Below are 19,975 nucleotides of genomic sequence, written 5' to 3'. Positions count from 1 at the left end.
AGGAAAACGCAAGAAATTGATGATGTTGATGATAGCATTGGCTATCGTGAATCCTCCGAGAGATCGAACTCTTTGGGTCGGACCCAGAACTGATGCCTGGATCGCAATGGCTTAAAATGAGTTCTCAGAAAAGCAGTGGCATGAACACTTCCACTTGTCTAAAGGAACCGTTCTTTACATTGTAAATGAATTGGAAGATGATATTACTCGCACAGATTCGAAATTACGGAAAGCGATTCCCACATTTCAGCGAGTGGCTTTGACAATTTATTTCATGGCATCCACCGCAGAATACCGTTCCGTGGCTAATTTGTTTGGAGTATCACGATCCTTTGTTAGCCTTTGCGTAAAAGAGGTCTGCCAGGCCATCGTTAAAAGGTTAAAATCAAGATATATCACCATACCGAAAGGAGACGACTTGAAACAAGTGATGGCAACTTATAAAGAAAAATGGGGCTTCCCCATGTGTGCGGGAGCCATAGATGGAACTCATGTCCCGATAAAGGTCCCCTCACAAAACCACACGGACTACGTAAATCGAAAGTCTTATCACAGTATTATCATGCAGGCTTTAGTGGACTCACGGTACTTTTATAAGTAATCACATGATTTCGAGTGCAATTTGGAATAAATAAGCACGAGTAAATTTTTTTAAAGACTAACAAAACAATAATAGGCAGTGATATCTTCACATCTTTAAGGTGCAAGAAAGTTCAAAGTCCGACTAAACAGTCTAAGGAATAGTTCAGTCTGTGTCCGAAGCACTTTCGATGAAATGGAAACGTCTTTTCCGAGGTTTAACTATGACTTTTTTTAATTTCGGCGTTGGATCGCTCGAGCAAAGTGTTAAGCTGGGTCGGCTCGTAATTTTCGATTTCCTTGGCAATTCCCTTCTCTAAACACCACTTTTTCCAAACTGACAACCAAAAAGCAGTGCTTTTTATAGTGTTTTCGTTGTTTAAGCTGTTTTTCAGCTGCGGTGGCGAAAGAAAACCTACTTAAAACGCCGGCCATTGTTTCGCTCGCAAATTTTCAAATTTTCAAATTTTGTTGCGCCATCCAAGGCTCGCATTTGATTGGCTATCTGTGAGTTTCTTTGATTATTGACCAATCAGAATGTCTGATTTGTTTCTTTCTTTGCACTGAATTAACCCTCTTCTGCACTGAATTAACTCTCTTCTGCACTGAATTACCTGAAAACTGCATTTATCTTAATCAATCAGAACTGAGTAATTTTTCCATGTATATTATTAATTTAGGGACATTGTAGTTGGCTGGTCCGGAAGCGTGCATGACGCACATGTGTTGTCGAATTCCGAAACATATAAACTGGGGAATGATGGTGCCCTCTTTCCTGATTTCAAAGAGACCATACTAGGCCAGGATATCCATCCATGTATACTTGGCGATCCAGCATATTCTTTGTTACCTTGGTTGCTGAAGCCATTTCTGGAAAATCAGAACACCCCAAGAAAGCATCGACGTCTCAATTACCGCCTCAGTCGTCCCAGAATGACCGTTGAAGACACATTCGGACGTTGGAAAGGTCGTTTTCCTAGATTTTCAAAGCGCATTGACATGAAGGTTGAGGATGTTATTCATCTAGTGGCCGCCTCATGTATATTACATAATAAATTTGAGCTGAGAAGAGATCCACTGCTCAACGAATGGTTTGAACAAGCTCAAGACAGGTCCTACCCCCAGCCAGAAGATGGAGATGTGCCATTCAGAATGAATGCCCGAGAGAGAGCTGATGCATCAGATACCCGCAACATATTGGCCAACTTTTTTATGACAGAGGAAGGAACACAAATCGGTTCAGGAGCTGATAGCAATTGAAAGTTAAAATATTTAATATCATCTAATGATTGTTTTTGTATGAACACTCTTTGAGTGTTAAACACCAGTCTTTGAGTGTTTGTTGTGTTATAGTTTATTATACCTTGGCCAAATGTAAATTGAGACTGGATTATGAAACTGACTTTTGACAATCCTGTTGCTTTTTCATTAATAAAGTTTACCTGCATTGCTTACCATGCTCAGTAAAGTTCATAGACATAAGAACAACAACTACTTTTATTTCAGTGGCATAAGCAAGAAGACTACAGCCAGCATTATTTCGAAATATCAACAGTGTTCTTTGGGCTTACAACTGTAAGTAGCTTGGGGTTCATCAAAGCTGCCGCTGCTACTGCTAGTGTCAACACTAGACCTGTTACTGGGTGTAGAGAAGCCAAAACCATCATTTTGATAGCTCTAGCTAAAATTTTGACTGACAGGAAATGCCGCCATGGGAGCCTGCCAAGAGAGTAACTATAAAACTGACAACTAGTGCTGCCTTTCTTTTCGTCTTCGTTTCATTTCCAGTTGCCTTAACTTCCACTGAAATTCCATTTCTCTCTTATGGCGCTCTTCTTCAATCTTCTGCTGCTGTTTCATCTCCATTTCAGTTGCTTCCTTAAAGCTATCAAACAACAGTTTAAGGGACTTTTCTAACTTAGTTTTCTTTGGCTTTCTTGAAGTACTCAAGGTTTCTGCATCTCTTTTAAGGGCCTTTTTCCCTTCTTGTCCTGGGTCTTTCTCAAGGTCTTTCAGGTCCACCTGTACCTTAGTGCTTTGACCTTCAATAGTCTGCTGTTCATCAACTATGCCACTTTCAAAGGTCGAATTGCTCCACAGATCTTACAAAAATAACAAACAACAGCATTATGGTTATTTAAAGATAATTGGTAAAAAAAGCAGGTCACAGGTACAGATTATTGTTTTACCCATACTGAAACAACCCTAACCCTAAACACCGTCTTAAAAATCATTGTAATCAGGTGTAGAGTTAAGGCCTAGCTATAGGAGGCCTTTTAAAGTTTATTTCAGTATGGGTAAAACAATGACCTGTACCTGTGACCTAACGTTTGTACTGGCCTATTAAAAAGCGTTTCCGTTACAAATGACTCACATAAACGCATCAAACGTACGTAGATTCCATGTACTAACTAAACTTGATCTCTGTCCTTCAATTTATTGCCTGAACCATGCTTCATATGCTTCATATGTACCGGAACTGAGTCAGTCTAGTATGCACATCCTAATTAAAAATAAGGTAGGGGAATTAAAAAAATACATGACCGACCGTCCAATGTTTCCATAACGGAAAACAAACCACATACTGACATTCTTACCAATTTCGCAACTTTCAGTATCACAAGTAGATTCACCCTCTGAATGATCAGAATGGTCATTATCCTTTGAGGATTCCAGCAAAACTGTTGGTGTAATGTTGTCTCGATGCCCGCAGATGGCCTGCATATCGTCGAAATATCGCCATTTTTCCCTTCGACCAGTCCCACTACTTGTAAATTTATCCACTTCTTTCTTGAACTGTTTCTTCATCTTCTTCCATTTGTTTATTATTGAATCCACATTGTACTTTATTCCTGAAATGAATAAAAATGAAAGTTTTTACTTCATACAGACATTTCTAACTTTATGAACAGCACAGCACCTATAACAACAACGACAACAACCACACCCTAATGAAGAAAATCTTACCTCTATTTTCAAGTTGCACTTGGACGACAGAGTACCCTGATCGTTTTTCTTTAGGTGTCTTCGCGTTGTCTAAGTTAAAAGCTATTGTTTCTTCGGACCAAGAAAGGTACGTTGTTCAACTCATGCGCAATGTAACAAATGTTTGGTAAAAATGGAGGCACGGCTCGGATACCTCTTTACATTGTACTGGAAATCCAAAATAATGGCTCGGTGACCTTTTTTACCCGTGCTCGGACTACCTACCGACTTGGTCCGAGAGTATTGGTCTCTTGATCCTGGTCTTGATATTCATCCGCTCTGCTCTAACTCAGGCCAGTTAAAAATAATGTATCGTAATACTCAGTCCATGGTTTCGACATTTAATTAGCTTTTACTCACTGTTAATTCATATCCACTGGACATTGTAGCATTGAGCGAAATCTGGCTTAGAGATCAACCGCAGTTATTGGACTATGTTTCTATCCCTGACTTTGTTATGGAATTCCGGAACAGGGAAGGTATAAGGGGAGGTGGCGTCGGTGTTCATATTAAGGAAAATATCAATTATAAGCGCCGTCGTGACATCGAAAATGCCCACCCAGAACTTGAAAACCTATGGATAGAGGTGCCTGGCCGCAATAAGTATAGTAGGGCTCTTGTAGGTGTGATCTATAATTCCGAGCGCATGCTTAGTCCTTCTTTTGACACCATATCCTTTAGCGCGACCATCGTGAAGTTCTACAAGCTCGGTTTCTGAAAACCCTTTCTCAAGTGGCTATTGAGCTATCTATCTGGCCGCTCCCAGTTCGTGCAGATCGACGATAGGAAACCCTCGTACCAGTCATCTCAGTATGGCGTTCCACAGGGGTCCATCCTGGGACCGATGATTTTTAACTTATATGTATCAGATCTACACGAGGTGACCTTGTTTCGTGCCTATCACCTGACCATTGTTTGAGGCGATCACATTAGACCAAGCGTCCTTTCAAATATGACGCGTGGTCCATTACAAAGCGAGACCACGTGTTCCTGAAGAAGAAAAATTGAAAGGACGCGTAAAATATCATTTTGACATTGTCTCCCATGAAGTGCACATGCATCTGTTCTAGTGCATAGATAGTTCAAGGACGAGCCAGCAATAGGAACAAGATGAAATCTGTGTTACTGCCTCTCATAATTACATGCTTTGCTTCAGGTAAGTAAGGAGGTATAGCGGGTAGCAGGTATACTATTTCAGTCAATCTACTAGATGACTATCACGTGTCTAAAGTTGATGCTGTTTTGAAAATGTAGATGGGTTATTATTCACAATGGCGCGAATAAAGCTCTTTAAGGTGAGAGGCTTACGTATTTATCAGATCTTTTTATGTTACCGCACGGAGAAAAGATCAGTCTAAGTTTGACCCACCAGTCCCTCAGGAAGTAAAAGCAACATGTCGGTCTATAAGAGTGTCTATTGCGATAGACATAGACATAGAAATAGAATAATCCAATAAAACAATTGAACAATAGAACCTGCAGACGCTCCCTTTGACAAAGGATTTTTGAGAAATATTTCGAAACACGTTGCCAACACCCAACTGAGACCTTTACGCAAGGAATTAGCTTTTAGCATGATTTGAATTTATCTTTCAAGTAAGACTAACAGAGAGTGGAAAAAAATACATGAATGCATTTAAGGCATACGGTGACTAAGCACTGCACAATTACCTCATATTTTCTTCGCTTTAACTGTTGCACAGCCACACAAGATTGTTAAAGCAAACTTGAGTTCACCAGTGTAACCTAGCTTTCAAGATTTGACTCCTTGCGAATTTGAACCTCCCTCGAACTTTTTTCTTTCGCCTTAAATAACTCAGAATCATTCGCTGTTTCACTCACAGTTACTCCACAGCTAAATCGAAGAGCTGGCACTCAATTACAGAAATAATTTCCCACACGGTGAATTATGAGTTCAACTGCAACAACGAACCATTTACCAACAAGGTTGCCATTTTCAAAGAAATTCATCTAATTGGTTGCGTTTTTCAGGTTCAGCATTATGAGATGTGCGACGGAAGTTTGATGTACGGTTCAGATTCTTATCTCTTCATACGTCAGCCACTTCGGAACATTCTCAGTATTTTGGAAAGTTCGGCCTCAAAGTCAATTTAGCTCATTTCAATGCTGTGTAGCTCAGCTGGTCTTTGACTAAAACGATGCTAAACTCGGCGGCAAAACGAACTCGAAGCCTGCAATGACGAAGAGCGGCTTGTTCAACCTTTGTTGGTTGCCTATGGAAACTTCTCTTTTATTGGAAACATAACATTCTTCAATATATATTAAAGTTCACACGGCAACCAGGTGGACAATCAGACATAGTTTGAAGCTACACTGGTTTGCAGATTTAATGAATGTAACCGAAGAAGTTACAATTCATAGACCCAACGTTTCGACACTCCTGTCTAGTGCCTTCATCAGGGGTGATCTAAACGCTGCAACAAGAGGTCCTTTTATATGATCACTAATTAGCGGCCTTTTTTCTGACGAGGTGTAAATAGGCGTCAGGAAGCAGACCGCCATCGTCACGATTTAAAGGAGCGTGGGCGGAGTTTATGTGCCAAGCCTCCAAACAAAGGCGCTGGTGGTAACGCCGATTAGTAGTGATAATTTTAGAATTATCCCACCCAATTGTATGGTTGGTTAGGCAAGTATGCTCCGATAAAGCTGAATTTTCCTTTTTGCAAAGAAAAACCGCTTTTTGGTGCTCTTTTAACCGTGTACCAAACTGGCGTTTGGTCTGTCCGATGTATTCGTTATCACAGTCATTGCAAGGAATAGAATAAATGGCGTCGGTTCGTTGTTCTTTCGTGACAGGATCCTTAGGTTTGGCGAAAATATGCCCCAAAATTCATTGAATTTTGTCGCCTGTTGTTGGGAATACTGATTACACTGTCAAAAATTCCTGCGAATTTACGGATTTCATAAGAGATAAAACTCTTGACGCTTGTGAAGAATTAGTATCTTTCGACGTTGTTTCGCTCTTCACTAAAATCCCAGTTGATCTTTGCCGTTAAGGTTGCGGAGGAAAGACTCAGAGAAGATGTTTCCCTAGGACAAAGAACTTCTTTGCCTGTGGAGGATATTATTCATCTGCTGTCTTTTTGCCTCAAAACCACGCAATTTACATATAACGGCACATACTATCAACAAGTTTTTGGTACAGCTATGGGTTCGCCTGTTTCTGCTGTCATTGCTAACATGGTAATGGAAGACGTTGAACAAAGGGCCTTAGCCACTTCACCGGTTAAACCCTTTGTCTGGAAACGATATGTCGATGATGTTATTTCTGCGGTATCCGGAAATGAAGCGGAGCGCCTCTTGTCGCATTTGAATTCAGTAGAGCCGTCGATCCAATTCACCCTTGAACGTGAAAAGGATAGACATTTGCCCTTTCTTGATTTAAATGTGTCTAGAGGGGTTCAGGGTAATTTAGAGACAAGTGTCTATCGTAAACCCACCCACACCGACAAATACCTCGCTTTCGATTCTCACCATCCTATTTGCCATAAAAAGTCTGTAGCCAAAACTTTACTTAGGAGGGCTGATTGTCTACCATCATCACTCGATTCGAAGGCTGAGGAGAGGAAATATGTTTCCAATGTCCTAAAGGCAAATGGCTATACAAAAACTTTTCTCCGTAACTGCCAAAAACCAGTTACAAATAGTAACGCTCTTGATGAAAGGGAACCAGCGACTGGTTTTGCTGTTATTCCTTACATACAGGGTGTTACTGAACCCATCAAGAGAATTTTGAATAGCCACAACGTTAAAGTTGCTCAAAAACCTTTTCAGACTTTGGGGCATATTTTCGCCAAACCTAAGGATCCTGTCACGAAAGAACAACGAACCGACGCCATTTATTCTATTCCTTGCAATGACTGTGATAACGAATACATCGGACAGACCAAACGCCAGTTTGGTACACGGTTAAAAGAGCACCAAAAAGCGGTTTTTCTTTGCAAAAGGAAAATTCAGCTTTATCGGAGCATACTTGCCTAACCAACCATACAATTGGGTGGGATAATTCTAAAATTATCACTACTAATCGGCGTTACCACCAGCGCCTTTGTTTGGAGGCTTGGCACATAAACTCCGCCCACGCTCCTTTAAATCGTGACGATGGCGGTCTGCTTCCTGACGCCTATTTACACCTCGTCAGAAAAAAGGCCGCTAATTAGTGATCATATAAAAGGACCTCTTGTTGCAGCGTTTAGATCACCCCTGATGAAGGCACTAGACAGGAGTGTCGAAACGTTGGGTCTATGAATTGTAACTTCTTCGGTTACATTCATTAAATCTGCAAACCAGTGTAGCTTCAAACTATGTCTGATTCTTCAATATGTTCTTTATCTCGTGGTTCTCAACCCAACATGCATGATGCCACGGGATGATATAAGGATGATGATTAGTCATGATCGAGATCCGTCGCCATAGTCCTTTTAAAAGTACAGCGTTGAAAAGTGAGGTAAAGGTGAGTTTGTTTCGCTTTGAAAAGGCAAAAGCAGCGCTCGCATGTGTCGTAACCAATGAAGAACAATCTAATGAGGTCTGATTGGCTTATATATTCATATTTCGATTATCCGGACCCTCGATTATTCGGACTATTTCGTCTTGTCCCAACGAGTCCGGATAATCGAGGTTCGACAGTACATCAAATCTCCACTCCAGCTCACCATCAAGTTTGAGTTAGTGTATCCAAAAATAGCTTAGACGTGTTAGATTTCTCGTTGCACCTGTGAATTGCTTTATTGTCACTGATAGTTATCTCGACGTCACGGATGGCCTCTCTTGTTCACGCCATCTCCTTTATGAACGAGCCAATGGGGATGCAAGAAGAATCAGACAAACAATTTTGAAACAAAAGTGAAAATATACAAATGGCATACATTTCCCCTGTTGCACAGAAAAAAAATTTAGCGCGTGAAATTCGAATTACATCTCTCCGTCTTTAAAGTTAATGTTTTCCTTTGCATAGGTAAAGTGAAACGACCTTAAAACGTTGTTCTCAAATACGCTTATAAATGATTTAACGCACGTAAATTGTTCCACTTACCCTGAAGTTATTGAAAATGGAAATGCAGAGCAAAATCTATTGTACATCAACACTAATTACAAACCACTCTCCTTCCATCATCAGACATGTTCCAACATCAATAACCTCAAGGACTTTAAACTTATCGCGTGATGCAAACAAATTCTACAAAGGAGCCAAATTATACGACGTCCAGTGGCCGGAGGATACAATAAGAACATAGAACACGTCAAAGTTCGAAACCAAAGAACGAAGAATAAGGATAGATCTGCAAACATTATTTGATTTCGTCTGCCATACAGCTAAAACTTTGTTCGTCATTTAAGATAAACCATATGGGATTTATTATTTCACTACTAGTTCATTCTCTAGCATTTTGGCTACAGCTTTCTCTGAGTATCGTATCGATCGCATAAGGCGTCGGCAAAAGATGACAAGAACACAAAGGAGACAATTTAGGTGTTCTTTATAACAAAAAAAAACCTGATGGACTTAATAGTTCGTTGCTCAAAAAGACAAGCCTAAAAGAAGAAAAAATATAAGTTTGGATCGTTCACTGAGGCTAGTTTGTTGCCCCGCTTTCTGTCTGTATTTTTGCCCTGCTTCAAACTGTAATACCGTAGCATATTTTGCGCGTCCAGATGACTTAATATGGTAAAATGGCGTAAAAGTGGAACAACAAATACATATATAAACTCTGCTGCTATAATAATTCTGAAAGAGCTGGTGAGCAGTAAAAAGTACTTGCCACTCAAATTTTAACCGATAGTTGATAAACAAGAATGCGTTCTTCAAAAGTTGATTAGAGCCTTAACATTGATTTTTTTTTTTTACAGACTCGCTGTGCTTCCGTTGTTATCAGTGTTTTTCTCATTTGTCATGGGAGGACTGCAACAAACACGCCATAGAGACCGATGAGTGCAAACCTCCAAAAGTTTGTTACATGGCTCACCGAATATTTCAACGGAAGGGGCAACAACGGCATAACTTTATCAAGGCTTGTTATAGCCCTAGATGGTGTCCACAAGAAAGGTGTAGACAGACCACGCAGACTTCTGTGGACGGTTCGTGGTGCGAGACAAAGTGCTGTAAAGAAAAAGATCTCTGTAACACTGGAATGACTCCCTCGTGGGAAAAGGCATATGTAGGGAAGGAGTCTGCCGTCAATCAAAATGTACCACATAAAGTTTGTTTTCTTATCACTGTATTGTTAGCAATGTTAACAGCGTGATTAGGATTTTTCAGCCTTTTTCAGCTTGATATGCAATAATGAGCGTAGTTGGACAATAGCATAAGTCAGTTTAAGTTAAACACTTTTAGACCTGAACGGCTCATCAACGAAAAAGAAACTTAAAAATAGAAACAAAAGGTATGATAATGGCGCTTGCTTTTAAAAAACGTAGTTTTATTTGAGGTATGCTTTAGTTTTAATTCTTAATAGTTTTAGGGTTTCAACATGGGAAATCAATATCTAATTCAATAAAGCTAGTAATTTACCCCATAACTGACTCGCACTGTGGATCTCAATAGCCCCACCCACCCCCCCTCCGTAAAATCAAGTTGATGTGAACACGACCTTTTAGCAATCTAAACTTCATAAAGAAAGCTTCAGATCACTTAACTGTGATCCATCCACAATCGAGTCAGATGTTTTTTTCCTCCACTGTTGTTGTCTGATAATGTCAAAGCAATTTGCCAGTATAATACCGTCTAAATTGAACAGGCCTAGTGTATAGTTTACGGAGAGCAGCAACTATTGGATAGAGTAAAATCAGGTCCGTCTTCGATCATCAATAATTACCGCAAGTTTGCGACGCACTTTACGACGCTGTAGAAAAAATTCAACGTACGGCGTACCAAAACTGCGAGTCAAGTTACCCGGAAAAGCGGCTTCTTCTTGACTAAGACAATGAGCAATTAATGACAAATGTACTCGGGTGTTTGTGAAAATATGGACATCTGGAGGCGTTAATCATTCTAATCCGCATTAGAAAACCCCGTTTTAACTTGACTTTTCCAGAAAGCTAGGCGAAGAACGTAAAGTCTCCTCATAAGAGGGTGGCGGGCTGTGTTCTGTTCCACCTGCAGTCATGAAATTACTTAAATTACCTTACTTAAATTAAGGTTCACCAGCACATCTTGTAAAACAACAGACTTCAACTTCAATCGAGAAAGAATTAGTACCAAAATGATAGTTTCAAAACAACGTAAGCTTAGGGGTACCCGGTTAGATCGCACCACGGTTAGATCGCTCCTATTTAGATCGCTCCTATTTAGATCGCTCCTATTTAGATCGCTCAACTCGAAAGTTAGATCGCTCCATCAAGTAAGTTACTTCGCTACCAAAATAAGTTAATCCGCTCCATGTTATTAAGTGAAGTATTGAATACCAATGATCTTTAAAGTTTATAGGTGATGATGTGTCTTGCGACGATTCGAGTACATCGTATTCACTCAGTCCTTCAGATTAGTCACCGAGCTACCGATGTATGATGTATAGCGATGATGGAATAAATTATCGTGGAATAAATTATAACTTTATAATCTGATAAATAGAATTCTAAGAAGATACATGAAAAAATTACTCAGTTCTGATTGGTTAAGATAAATGCAGTTTTTAGGTAATTCAGTTCAGAAGAGGGTTAGTGCAGTGCAAAGAAGTAACAAACCAGACATTCTGATTCGTCAAAAATCAAAGAGACTCACAGATAGCGAATCAAATGCGATCCTTGGATGTCGCAACATTCAAATACGCTGAAAATTTGCGAGCGAAACAATGGCCGGCGTTTCAAGTAGGTTTTATTTCGCCACCAAAACAACAATACAGCAACTGAAAAACAGCTCCAACAACGAAAATACTGTAAAAAGCACTGCTTTTTGGTTGTCGGTTTGGAAAAAATGGTGTTCAGAGAAGGGAATTGTTAAGGAAATCGAGAATTACGAGCCGACTCAGCTTAACACTTTCCTCGAGCGATCCTACGCCGAAATTAAAAACATACATGGTTAAACCTCGGAAACGACGATTCCATTTCATCGAAAGTGACAGAGACTGAACAATTCCTTGAATTGTTTAACCGGACTTTGAAATTTTTTGCACCTCAAAGATGTGAAAACATCATTGTATATTTTTGTTTTGATCGTACACGGTTGTTTTGACCGAACGCACGGTTTGAACAAATTATTTTTGCTCTTGATGCGCGCGCTTTGCTTCTGCATAATTATGATGAGCTATCTCATATTTTTTCATTCATATTATTAATAAGTAATCACATGATTTTTCTCGTGCAATTCGGAATAAATAAGCACTTGTTAATTTTTTCAAAGACCACAAATTGCACGAGCCCGTGGGGCTCGTGTAAATTTGTTAGTCTTTAAAAACTTACTCGTGTTTATTTATTGCAAATTGCACTCGAAATCATCTGATTACCTATACAAAGATATGATAAGATATGCACGCCATTTAGTGAACTATCAATTTAGACTCGTTACATTTGCTACGTCTACCTTAGTTTTCTACATGGAGCGAAGTAACTTATGTTGGGAGCGAAGTCACTTATTTGATAGAGCGATCTAACTTTTGGTTGGAGCGATCTAACTGGGAGCGATCTAACTATGGCGCGATCTAACCGTAATTCGCTTAGGGGCCTAATTCAGTTGAGAGGGTCTTGGTCATAATGTGAATAGTATAACTACAGCGTACACAGATAGCTTATAATGTTTTACATCATGGCTATGAGCGAATCCGATATGATGGCAAAGATCGTCTGATTTGACTTGCATTCGCTGTATTTGCGGTCTAAGAAAGTGAGATATCTTACCATGAACACTTAGATCGTGATAAGGCGAACCTGGGCCATACAAATCGGGGTAAATATGAGGCAGTGGTCCGGTGTAAGGGCCTTGATGGGGAGGCCGTGACACTGGAGGGGCTGTCGGCTCCACTGGCTCTGCAGTCTGAAATCATTTCACGTGCCAATATTAGAACATACAGTATGATCTAGGAAAATTGATAAAGGGGTAAAGTTTCTGAAGAAACTGTAGTGCTGCGTCGGTGGGAGAGTATAAAAAGGTAATTCTGTATTATCAAATGAGGTGATAACGTTAATTGGCCACCATTAAGAGTTTCGAAGCTGACGTTTCGAGCGATAGCCCTTCGTCAGAGCGAATGGAGGAATTGTGGGTAGTGTGTGTTTATTCGTAGAATATGGAGCTACGCCATTGGTGGGAACATGGTAGAGAGAAAAACAAGAATAAATTGGTTGAATGAAAAGTGTTTGTTGATACCGTGGGGATTAAGAAAGATAAATTTTCGTTCTAGAATGTTGCGGCTTTCCGAACCACTGAGATTTAGTGAAAGACCGCTAACTGTCATATGCTACTTAAAATGATTAGGGAGATTAAAGTGTCTAGCGACTGATTTGGATGTGTTATTATCGTGTCTTTCTACGTCGCGAAGGTGTTCTCGGAATCGGTCACCTAGTCGTCTTCCTGTTTCACCATTGTACTCACTACTACTCAAGTAGTGTTCGTTACTGCGAAGATCGCTTTCATATTCACTTACGACTTCTTGCAGTAAGCGCAAGTTATGCAGTAGATGACATTGGCGGAGGTGCACGTGATCAGTAATTTTGATGGATATCTTGGGTTGCGACATGTTCTTTACTTTATGAATGAAAGGACGGGTTTTACATCCTGAGCGAGCGCATAAGTTCCAGACTGGTCATTACTTTGAAATGGACTTCTGACCAAAAAGTTGCCTATGTTTTTTATCGCGTTTGAATGAAATTAGTGGAGGCTGCGAAAAGATATTTCCAGTCTCTGAATCGTTTAAAGTAATTTTAAGTTGATTATTCGCCGAAGTAATCCGCTTTTCAGTTGATCGGTGCCAGGTTGGCTCCTTATCGCCTTCTGATAATTCTCTCTTCTGCTTAAGAACCGACTTGACTAGAAGTAAGCCTCAATGGTTTCTTCTGCAAGTTAGGATCAAATGCTAGTCAGCTCACCACAAAAAAAGTAGACACATGATTTTTCAAATCTGTCACGAAACAAAAGGCTCCGATTTCTCTTAGACCCTAAAAAGCCTCTTTCCACGATAAGAGCCTTCCCTCTCAATATATCTACTTTCCATTAATGAAAAAGAGAGAATTAAATTATCTCGACACCAAAAGACTGGGAATTCTTTAGTATGACTTTAGCATGACATTGAGTACCGCAACTAACCTCTCGAAATTCTTTTGGTAGCGGCCAAAGAGACTAAAGTAGAGTGATGACACGTGGAGGAGTCTAAAAGCAATCACTCTATTTTTTTTAAGGTCCGCAAAAATTTTTTTTTCGCACCGTCCTTTGACTAAATAATTTAATATCGAATAAACACTCAGTAATTCATCAAAATTCCTGAAAGGTTACCAGTACACATTCGATTTGGGGAGAGGTGCGAGACCACATCACAGCGAACCGGTCGGGGCTTGAAACTTGATCTATCAATCTGAAGTTCAGCGCCTACCAAACTACCGCGCCTCTAACAGGGATCAAAATATCATATTTTTCGATTCGAGTGAAATCTGCCAAGCACACACTCACCTGCTGGCCTTGATTCTCTTTGTCCTCTTTTGTGCACTCAGTATGCTGTGGCATTAAAGCTGTCATCCAAGACCACATCTCCTCCTGATAAAAGTATCAACCATTAACTCAAAGTAGTTTAAGAGTATATGTTAGCTAAACATACCTAAGGTTGGGAGACATTACACAGGTACGAGAGGCACATACCCTAACATAGCAAAAACTAAAGCAAACACCACATCATCTCTAAAAAAATTAACAAAACTTCGAAACTGTTATGTATTCTTAGCCTTACAATCTAAATAGTATCAAAATTAGAACAAAAACATGATAGAGATTATCTCAATTAAAACCTAAAATTAGAACAAAGAGAAAATGATTCACGTTCCAGTTGATCTTTTTCTTGGAAAAGTTAACTGTCTAAGCTGCCATGGGTGTGTGAAAAATAATCCAAACTTTTAGCAAGCGTTGGATGTTGTCCTTGAGTAGCATGGTATCATAAAGTCAGACGTGCCAGTGTGAATCAAGAGAGGCCAGGTTCCATCCAATCGCCTTGACGAAGGGTTAACGCTCGAAACGTCAGCTTTTTTCCTCTTTACGGTGGCCAATTTACGTTTTCAACTCAGTTGTTAACAATAAAATTACCTGCTCTACTCTCACACAGACGCCGCACCACAGTTTCTTTAGAAACTTACCGCCTTCATTCATGAGGCCAGGTATGCTACGAAAATTTAGTTTTCCGGGCTTTCGCCAATCTACGGCATCATCAGGGAATGTGATGATGCCGTAGATCGGCGAAAGCTCGGCAAACTGAATCATCGTAGCATACCTGGCCTCACTTGATTTACACGTTTGACTTTAATCCAAACTAGCAGTTACCATTTTCCTAAGAGTCCTCAGAAGTTTAGGGGTTACACTTTTGCCTACAACTTACCCTCTTCACGCATATTAGAGAGCTATGTTTAGGTTCAGTAATCTCTGCGTTCAATGCTTTTGAAATGTATTTTCGAACTGCCTTTGATTTAAATATATCACTAATGTTGATACAATAAACAGTCCATACGAATTTGTCTTCTAGTGGTGACAAAAAGTCACAAAACTTAAGACACAATCTGATCCACATGTGGCCATTGATGTAAAATTTTCATAGCAGGAGATTTAAAGATATTTTATAATGACGATAATGATGGTGACAGTAATAACAATGAATGCCTACCGGTGTGGCACACTGAAGGTACCAAACTATCCCTGACTTTGTGTGAACCTCAAAAACATTTTTTTTGTCTGGAAATGAATCTGATAACTTTACTTTATCAATATCTCCTCTTGTAACTGTATTGACAGGGGTTGGAGCCTGTTGGGTGGAATCAACAAAGGTTGTGTTTAAGTCTCTCAGGAATACTGCTTGATGTAACGGGTTGGTGAATTATAAAGCTGATAAACACAGCCTCAAACTGCATCACAGAGCTCTATTCAAGGCAAATGGTATAATTTTTCAATACATGGCACAGATCTGAAAGCAATTTACGTAAAGATAAGACCCACTAGATATTCAACACTTAGAATTGAGGTTGTTTGAGATTGTTCAGCCGTCTCTCGTGTAGCCACTTTGATGACATGAAATGCAAGCAGTGCTGTCATCAGCATGACTGCCATTTAATTCTAAACAAAGTGTCGCTTGTCCCATCAAGGTAAGGGAACATTATTTTTCTGCCCACTAAATATCCTGTCCCAAGAGTTCAGATAGTAAAACAGGGAAATTTGTTTCCATTTCATTATCATAACAATATCTCAAACTTCATGGGACCATAATGATGTCTTGACCAGTCTGCAGTTCAATTTCCAAATGAAACTGGATCAAGGGGCTTCAATCCTCACATTGGTAAACAAGTAAGTCAATCTTTCACCCAGTAAGCATATCAGAAAACTCACAAGAAAAGGAGATGCCTTTTTTGATTCAGTCTTCTCTGCCAAATTTCTCTTCTTTCCCTTTTCATTTTTATCATATTGCAAAAAATGAAGACGCTGATCTCTGAACTTTGATTTACTGTTTTTGCTGCCATGAACCTTGCCAGAAACCTCTTCCCCTGTACCACCCTTATAAAAAGTAAAAATACTAATAAAATAATTGAAAAGAGCTCATTAATGCCAGAGAGAGGGAACAACAATAATGATATTCTGCATCAAATATAGTTCTAGCACATAGATTGACCAAGCCCAGACATAAAAAATTGGTAAAATTATTTGAAATTCAAGTGAAAATTCAAGCCCTCAATCACCTTTCAACAATTTACAATTTTTAAAACTGTTGATTGACACTGTATTTAATAACAGATAAAATTAATATTCATCAAAAATAGTCAAAATTGATTCTTGTTCATTGGCCATACTGGGAAACTGATAATTCATTATCAACAATATAAAATTAACAACCAAAGGTTTCCATACCATAACAGAAAACTGAATAATTCAAGGTACTCACATATTTAGACTCAAAATAATGTAGATACATTCTTTCTAATTTAAAGTATCTTGTTCCCCAGCCAGACCATACATTCTTATATTTTCTGAGCTCTCCTTCTTTCTGCAAAGGTGAAAAATTACAAATTTTATGTAAATGGATTTGATATTTGAAAGTTGTTAATAGATCATTTAAACAACTCACAATCTTAATTGTGATGACTTAATCACTGTTATTAATAGCTAACAATAACAACTTTTTTGATGGAGGAAGTGCATGTTCTGGAGATCGCTTTGGCAATACTGCAGCTTTAGCAATACTGCATTATTGCTATTTTGTGTTTTAGAGACACATGGTGCGGTTTCAAACACCAAGATACCAAGAGTACATGTTCGCATATCAGCATTTCTTGTCGACTTGAAATATTACGATGGCAGTTTTCTTCATTGTCAACCATTCAAGATAAAAATTAAGGGATTCAGGTTTGAGTAAACTAATGTAATTTGTAAAATCTCTATAACATTTTCGGCTATCCCATCGAGGAAGCTTAAAGAGTTTCTTATGCTCACCGTTGGTTTTGACTCGTTCATTTTTCCAAAGTGACTAAATCGTTCTACATCGTAGCCATTTTCTGCCAGTGGAGCTTCAGTAGACAGAGCGTAATGATGAAGTACTGGGCACTACAAAGATTCCTTACCGAGGAGCTCACGACGTCACACAAGATCAACACCTCTTGAAGCAAACGAGTCTGTCATCTGTGATTTCCGATTCCCACAATTTCTGAGGGACAAAGAAACTCGGATGTGGAGTGGAGCCCACCTTCAAAAACGCTTCATGTAATTTTGGTAGTGCAGTCGTTCTCCCGTCTGGTAGGACTCTTTGGAACGTCACGCAACACCCCGCAAGAAAAGCTGAGAAGATGCTGCGTGACTTTCTGAGGAGACAACATCTCTTTAGGAAGGGAATGTCCTCGCTGAAGGAACAAGGTCGTCACGAGACACGGTCTTGCTTTTCACGTCTAAGTGAAAAAGTTTTTTGTTTCAGAGAGGAAATCTGGATTTTTGAACATACAAAAAACGTGTTTATAAATACAAGTTCTTGTTCATTAATAAAGCTGTAAATTATAACCTCGACTAACTGCAACGGGAGTTACTACATCACGAGCGACGAGCGGGGGATGAAGAAATGACCGAAATACGAGTGGTCAGCGGGAAAACAAATTTAATACTCAGACATAATTTTATGCTACTCTGGTTTGCAGATTTAATGAATGTAACCGAAGAAGTTACAATTCATAGACCCAACGTTTCGACACTCCTGTCTAGTGCCTTCATCAGGGGTGATCTAAACGCTGCAACAAGAGTTTCTTTTATATGATCACTAATTGGCGGCCTTTTTTCTGACGAGGCGTAAATAGGCGTCAGGAAGCAAACCGCCATCGTCACGATTTAAGGGAGCGTGCGCGGAGTTAATATGCCAAGCCTCCAAACAAAGGCGCTGGTGGTAACGCCGATTAGTGGTGATAATTTTAGAATTATTCCACCCAATTGTATGGTTAGTTAGGCATGTATGCTCCGATAAAGCTGAATTTTCCTTTTTGCAAAGGAAAACCGCTTTTTGGTGCTCTTTTAACCGTGTACCAAACTGACGTTTGGTCTGTCCGATGCACTCGTTGTCACAGTCATTGCAAGGAATAGAATAAATGGGGTCGGTTCATTGTTCTTTCGTGACAGGATCCTTAGGTTTGGCGAAAATATGCCCCAAAATCTGAAAAGGTTTTTGAGCAACTTTAACGTTGTGGCTAATCAAAATTCTCTTGATGGGTTCCGTAACACCCTGTATGTAAGGAATAACAGCAAAACCAGTCGCTGGTTCCCTTTCATCAAGAGCGTTACTATTTGTAACTGGTTTTTGGCAGTTATGGAGAAAAGTTTTTGTATAGCCATTTGCCTTTAGGACATTGGAAACATATTTCCTCTCCTCGGCCTTCGAATCGAGTGAAGATGGTAGACAGTCAGCCCTCCTAAGTAAAGTTTTGGCCGCAGACTTTTTAGGGCAAATAGGGTGGTGAGAATCGAAGGCGAGATATTTGTCGGTGTAGGTAGGTTTACGGTAGACACTTGTCTCTAAATTGCCCTGAACCCCTCTGGACACATTTAAATCAAGAAAGGGCAGATGTCTATCCTTTTCATGCTTGTTGCAGCGTTTAGATCACCCCTGATGAAGGCACTAGACAGGAGTGTCGAAACGTTGGGTCTATGAATTGTAACTTCTTCGGTTACATTCATTAAATCTGCAAACCAGAGTAGCATCAAACTATGTCTGATCGTCCACCTGGTTGCCGTGTGAACTTTAATATATTTTATTTGCGAGAAAAGTATGGTCAAACTGTTATTACAAGGGTCAACCGGCTCGTGAACATCAGAGTCCGCATTGCTAAGTATCGCTGTCATTTGTATTTCAATCACTGTTGTAAAGGAAACCATGTGCTTCCATCGAGTTTGAGATTTCGGCCTCCTTTACGGGGTGCTCGAAAGGATACAAGCTCATGGTCCGTACTGGTTTTTCTTTTCTTAAGCTACGAATAGATGAATGTCACAGTTCCATACTGCGTTTGCGTGCGTTATTCTCTCGTTCACTCAGTGAACTCTCTGCTTTGATTAACAACTCCGAAACTTCCTGGGTCGAGGAGTCAGTCTGCAGTTCGAAAGAACTGCAGACGTTTACCAAACAGAGAGAGAAACACGACCGAAAACTCCGTCACTTGCTCAGTAAGAGGTCTCCTGTTAATTCAGGCTCATCTCTGAAAGATAAATGGGTCATGAAACTTTCCTCCAAGGAGTTATCCGCGCTGGAACGGAGTGGTTTAGAAAAGGGTCTGAAGTTTTGCTATTGCTCCTCGCAAAATACCGACTGCCGAAATTGTCGCCGCTGTTGAGGAGAGTATCTCTAAACTCAACGACGATCGTAGGCATCTGGTAAGAGCAGAAGTAAGTGGCATACTCAGACGTGCTAAACCTCCTCCCAAAAACATTCAAAAGGATTTTCAATGCGCTCATAGCTCTCAAAAAGGATCCGGACAGGCTCGTATTATCTGCTGACAAGGGTAATTGTGTTGTGGTTATGGACAAACAGCAAGATCACGACAAAGCTTTGTCTCTACTTAATGACAAGAGTACGTATGCTGTCTTAAACTCTGATCCTACCGGTAAAACTCAAAGAAAGTTAAACAAAATGTTGCTTGATTTGAAAAAAGCTGGTAAAATTAGTGACTCTACGTACAAAATGTTATACAGTAGTGACGGCTTATGTCCACGTTTTTATGGCTTACCTAAAATTCATAAACCGGGAATTCC

The 19,975-nt window shown here is 39.8% G+C and overlaps 3 protein-coding genes across 4 annotated transcripts; 1 reads left to right on the top strand and 2 right to left on the bottom strand.

The window, feature by feature from the left end:
- The first annotated feature begins 274 nt into the window (after window positions 1-274).
- LOC136282504 (uncharacterized) lies at window positions 275-1,839 on the top strand. Its single transcript, XM_066170142.1, has 2 exons — window positions 275-585; window positions 1,260-1,839. The coding sequence occupies exons 1-2, from the start codon at window positions 275-277 to the stop codon at window positions 1,837-1,839; spliced, it is 891 nt and encodes a 296-aa protein (XP_066026239.1).
- Window positions 1,840-2,062: 223 nt separating this feature from the next.
- Window positions 2,063-5,568, bottom strand: LOC131792953 (uncharacterized). Of its 2 annotated transcripts, none has more exons than XM_059110369.2 (3): window positions 5,236-5,568; window positions 3,177-4,554; window positions 2,063-2,681 (listed from the first exon to the last, which is right to left on the bottom strand). In XM_059110369.2, the coding sequence occupies exons 2-3, from the start codon at window positions 3,385-3,387 to the stop codon at window positions 2,329-2,331; spliced, it is 564 nt and encodes a 187-aa protein (XP_058966352.1). In that variant the 5' UTR covers window positions 3,388-4,554; window positions 5,236-5,568; the 3' UTR covers window positions 2,063-2,328. The 2 variants fall into 2 exon arrangements, with proteins under 2 accessions (XP_058966352.1, XP_066025566.1); XM_066169469.1 differs by lacking the exon at window positions 5,236-5,568 and having other exon boundaries at window positions 3,177-3,431; window positions 3,547-4,514.
- Window positions 5,569-9,962: 4,394 nt separating this feature from the next.
- Window positions 9,963-17,311, bottom strand: LOC131792952 (pleckstrin homology domain-containing family A member 1). Its single transcript, XM_059110368.2, has 6 exons — window positions 17,189-17,311; window positions 16,641-16,742; window positions 15,375-15,512; window positions 14,180-14,263; window positions 12,418-12,553; window positions 9,963-10,681 (listed from the first exon to the last, which is right to left on the bottom strand). The coding sequence occupies exons 1-6, from the start codon at window positions 17,207-17,209 to the stop codon at window positions 10,602-10,604; spliced, it is 561 nt and encodes a 186-aa protein (XP_058966351.1). The 5' UTR covers window positions 17,210-17,311; the 3' UTR covers window positions 9,963-10,601.
- Window positions 17,312-19,975: the final 2,664 nt, after the last annotated feature.

The sequence above is a fragment of the Pocillopora verrucosa genome, chromosome 7, assembly GCF_036669915.1.
Source record: "Pocillopora verrucosa isolate sample1 chromosome 7, ASM3666991v2, whole genome shotgun sequence".
NCBI lineage: Eukaryota > Metazoa > Cnidaria > Anthozoa > Scleractinia > Pocilloporidae > Pocillopora > Pocillopora verrucosa.
This window is presented reverse-complemented; position numbering and strand designations above follow the sequence as displayed.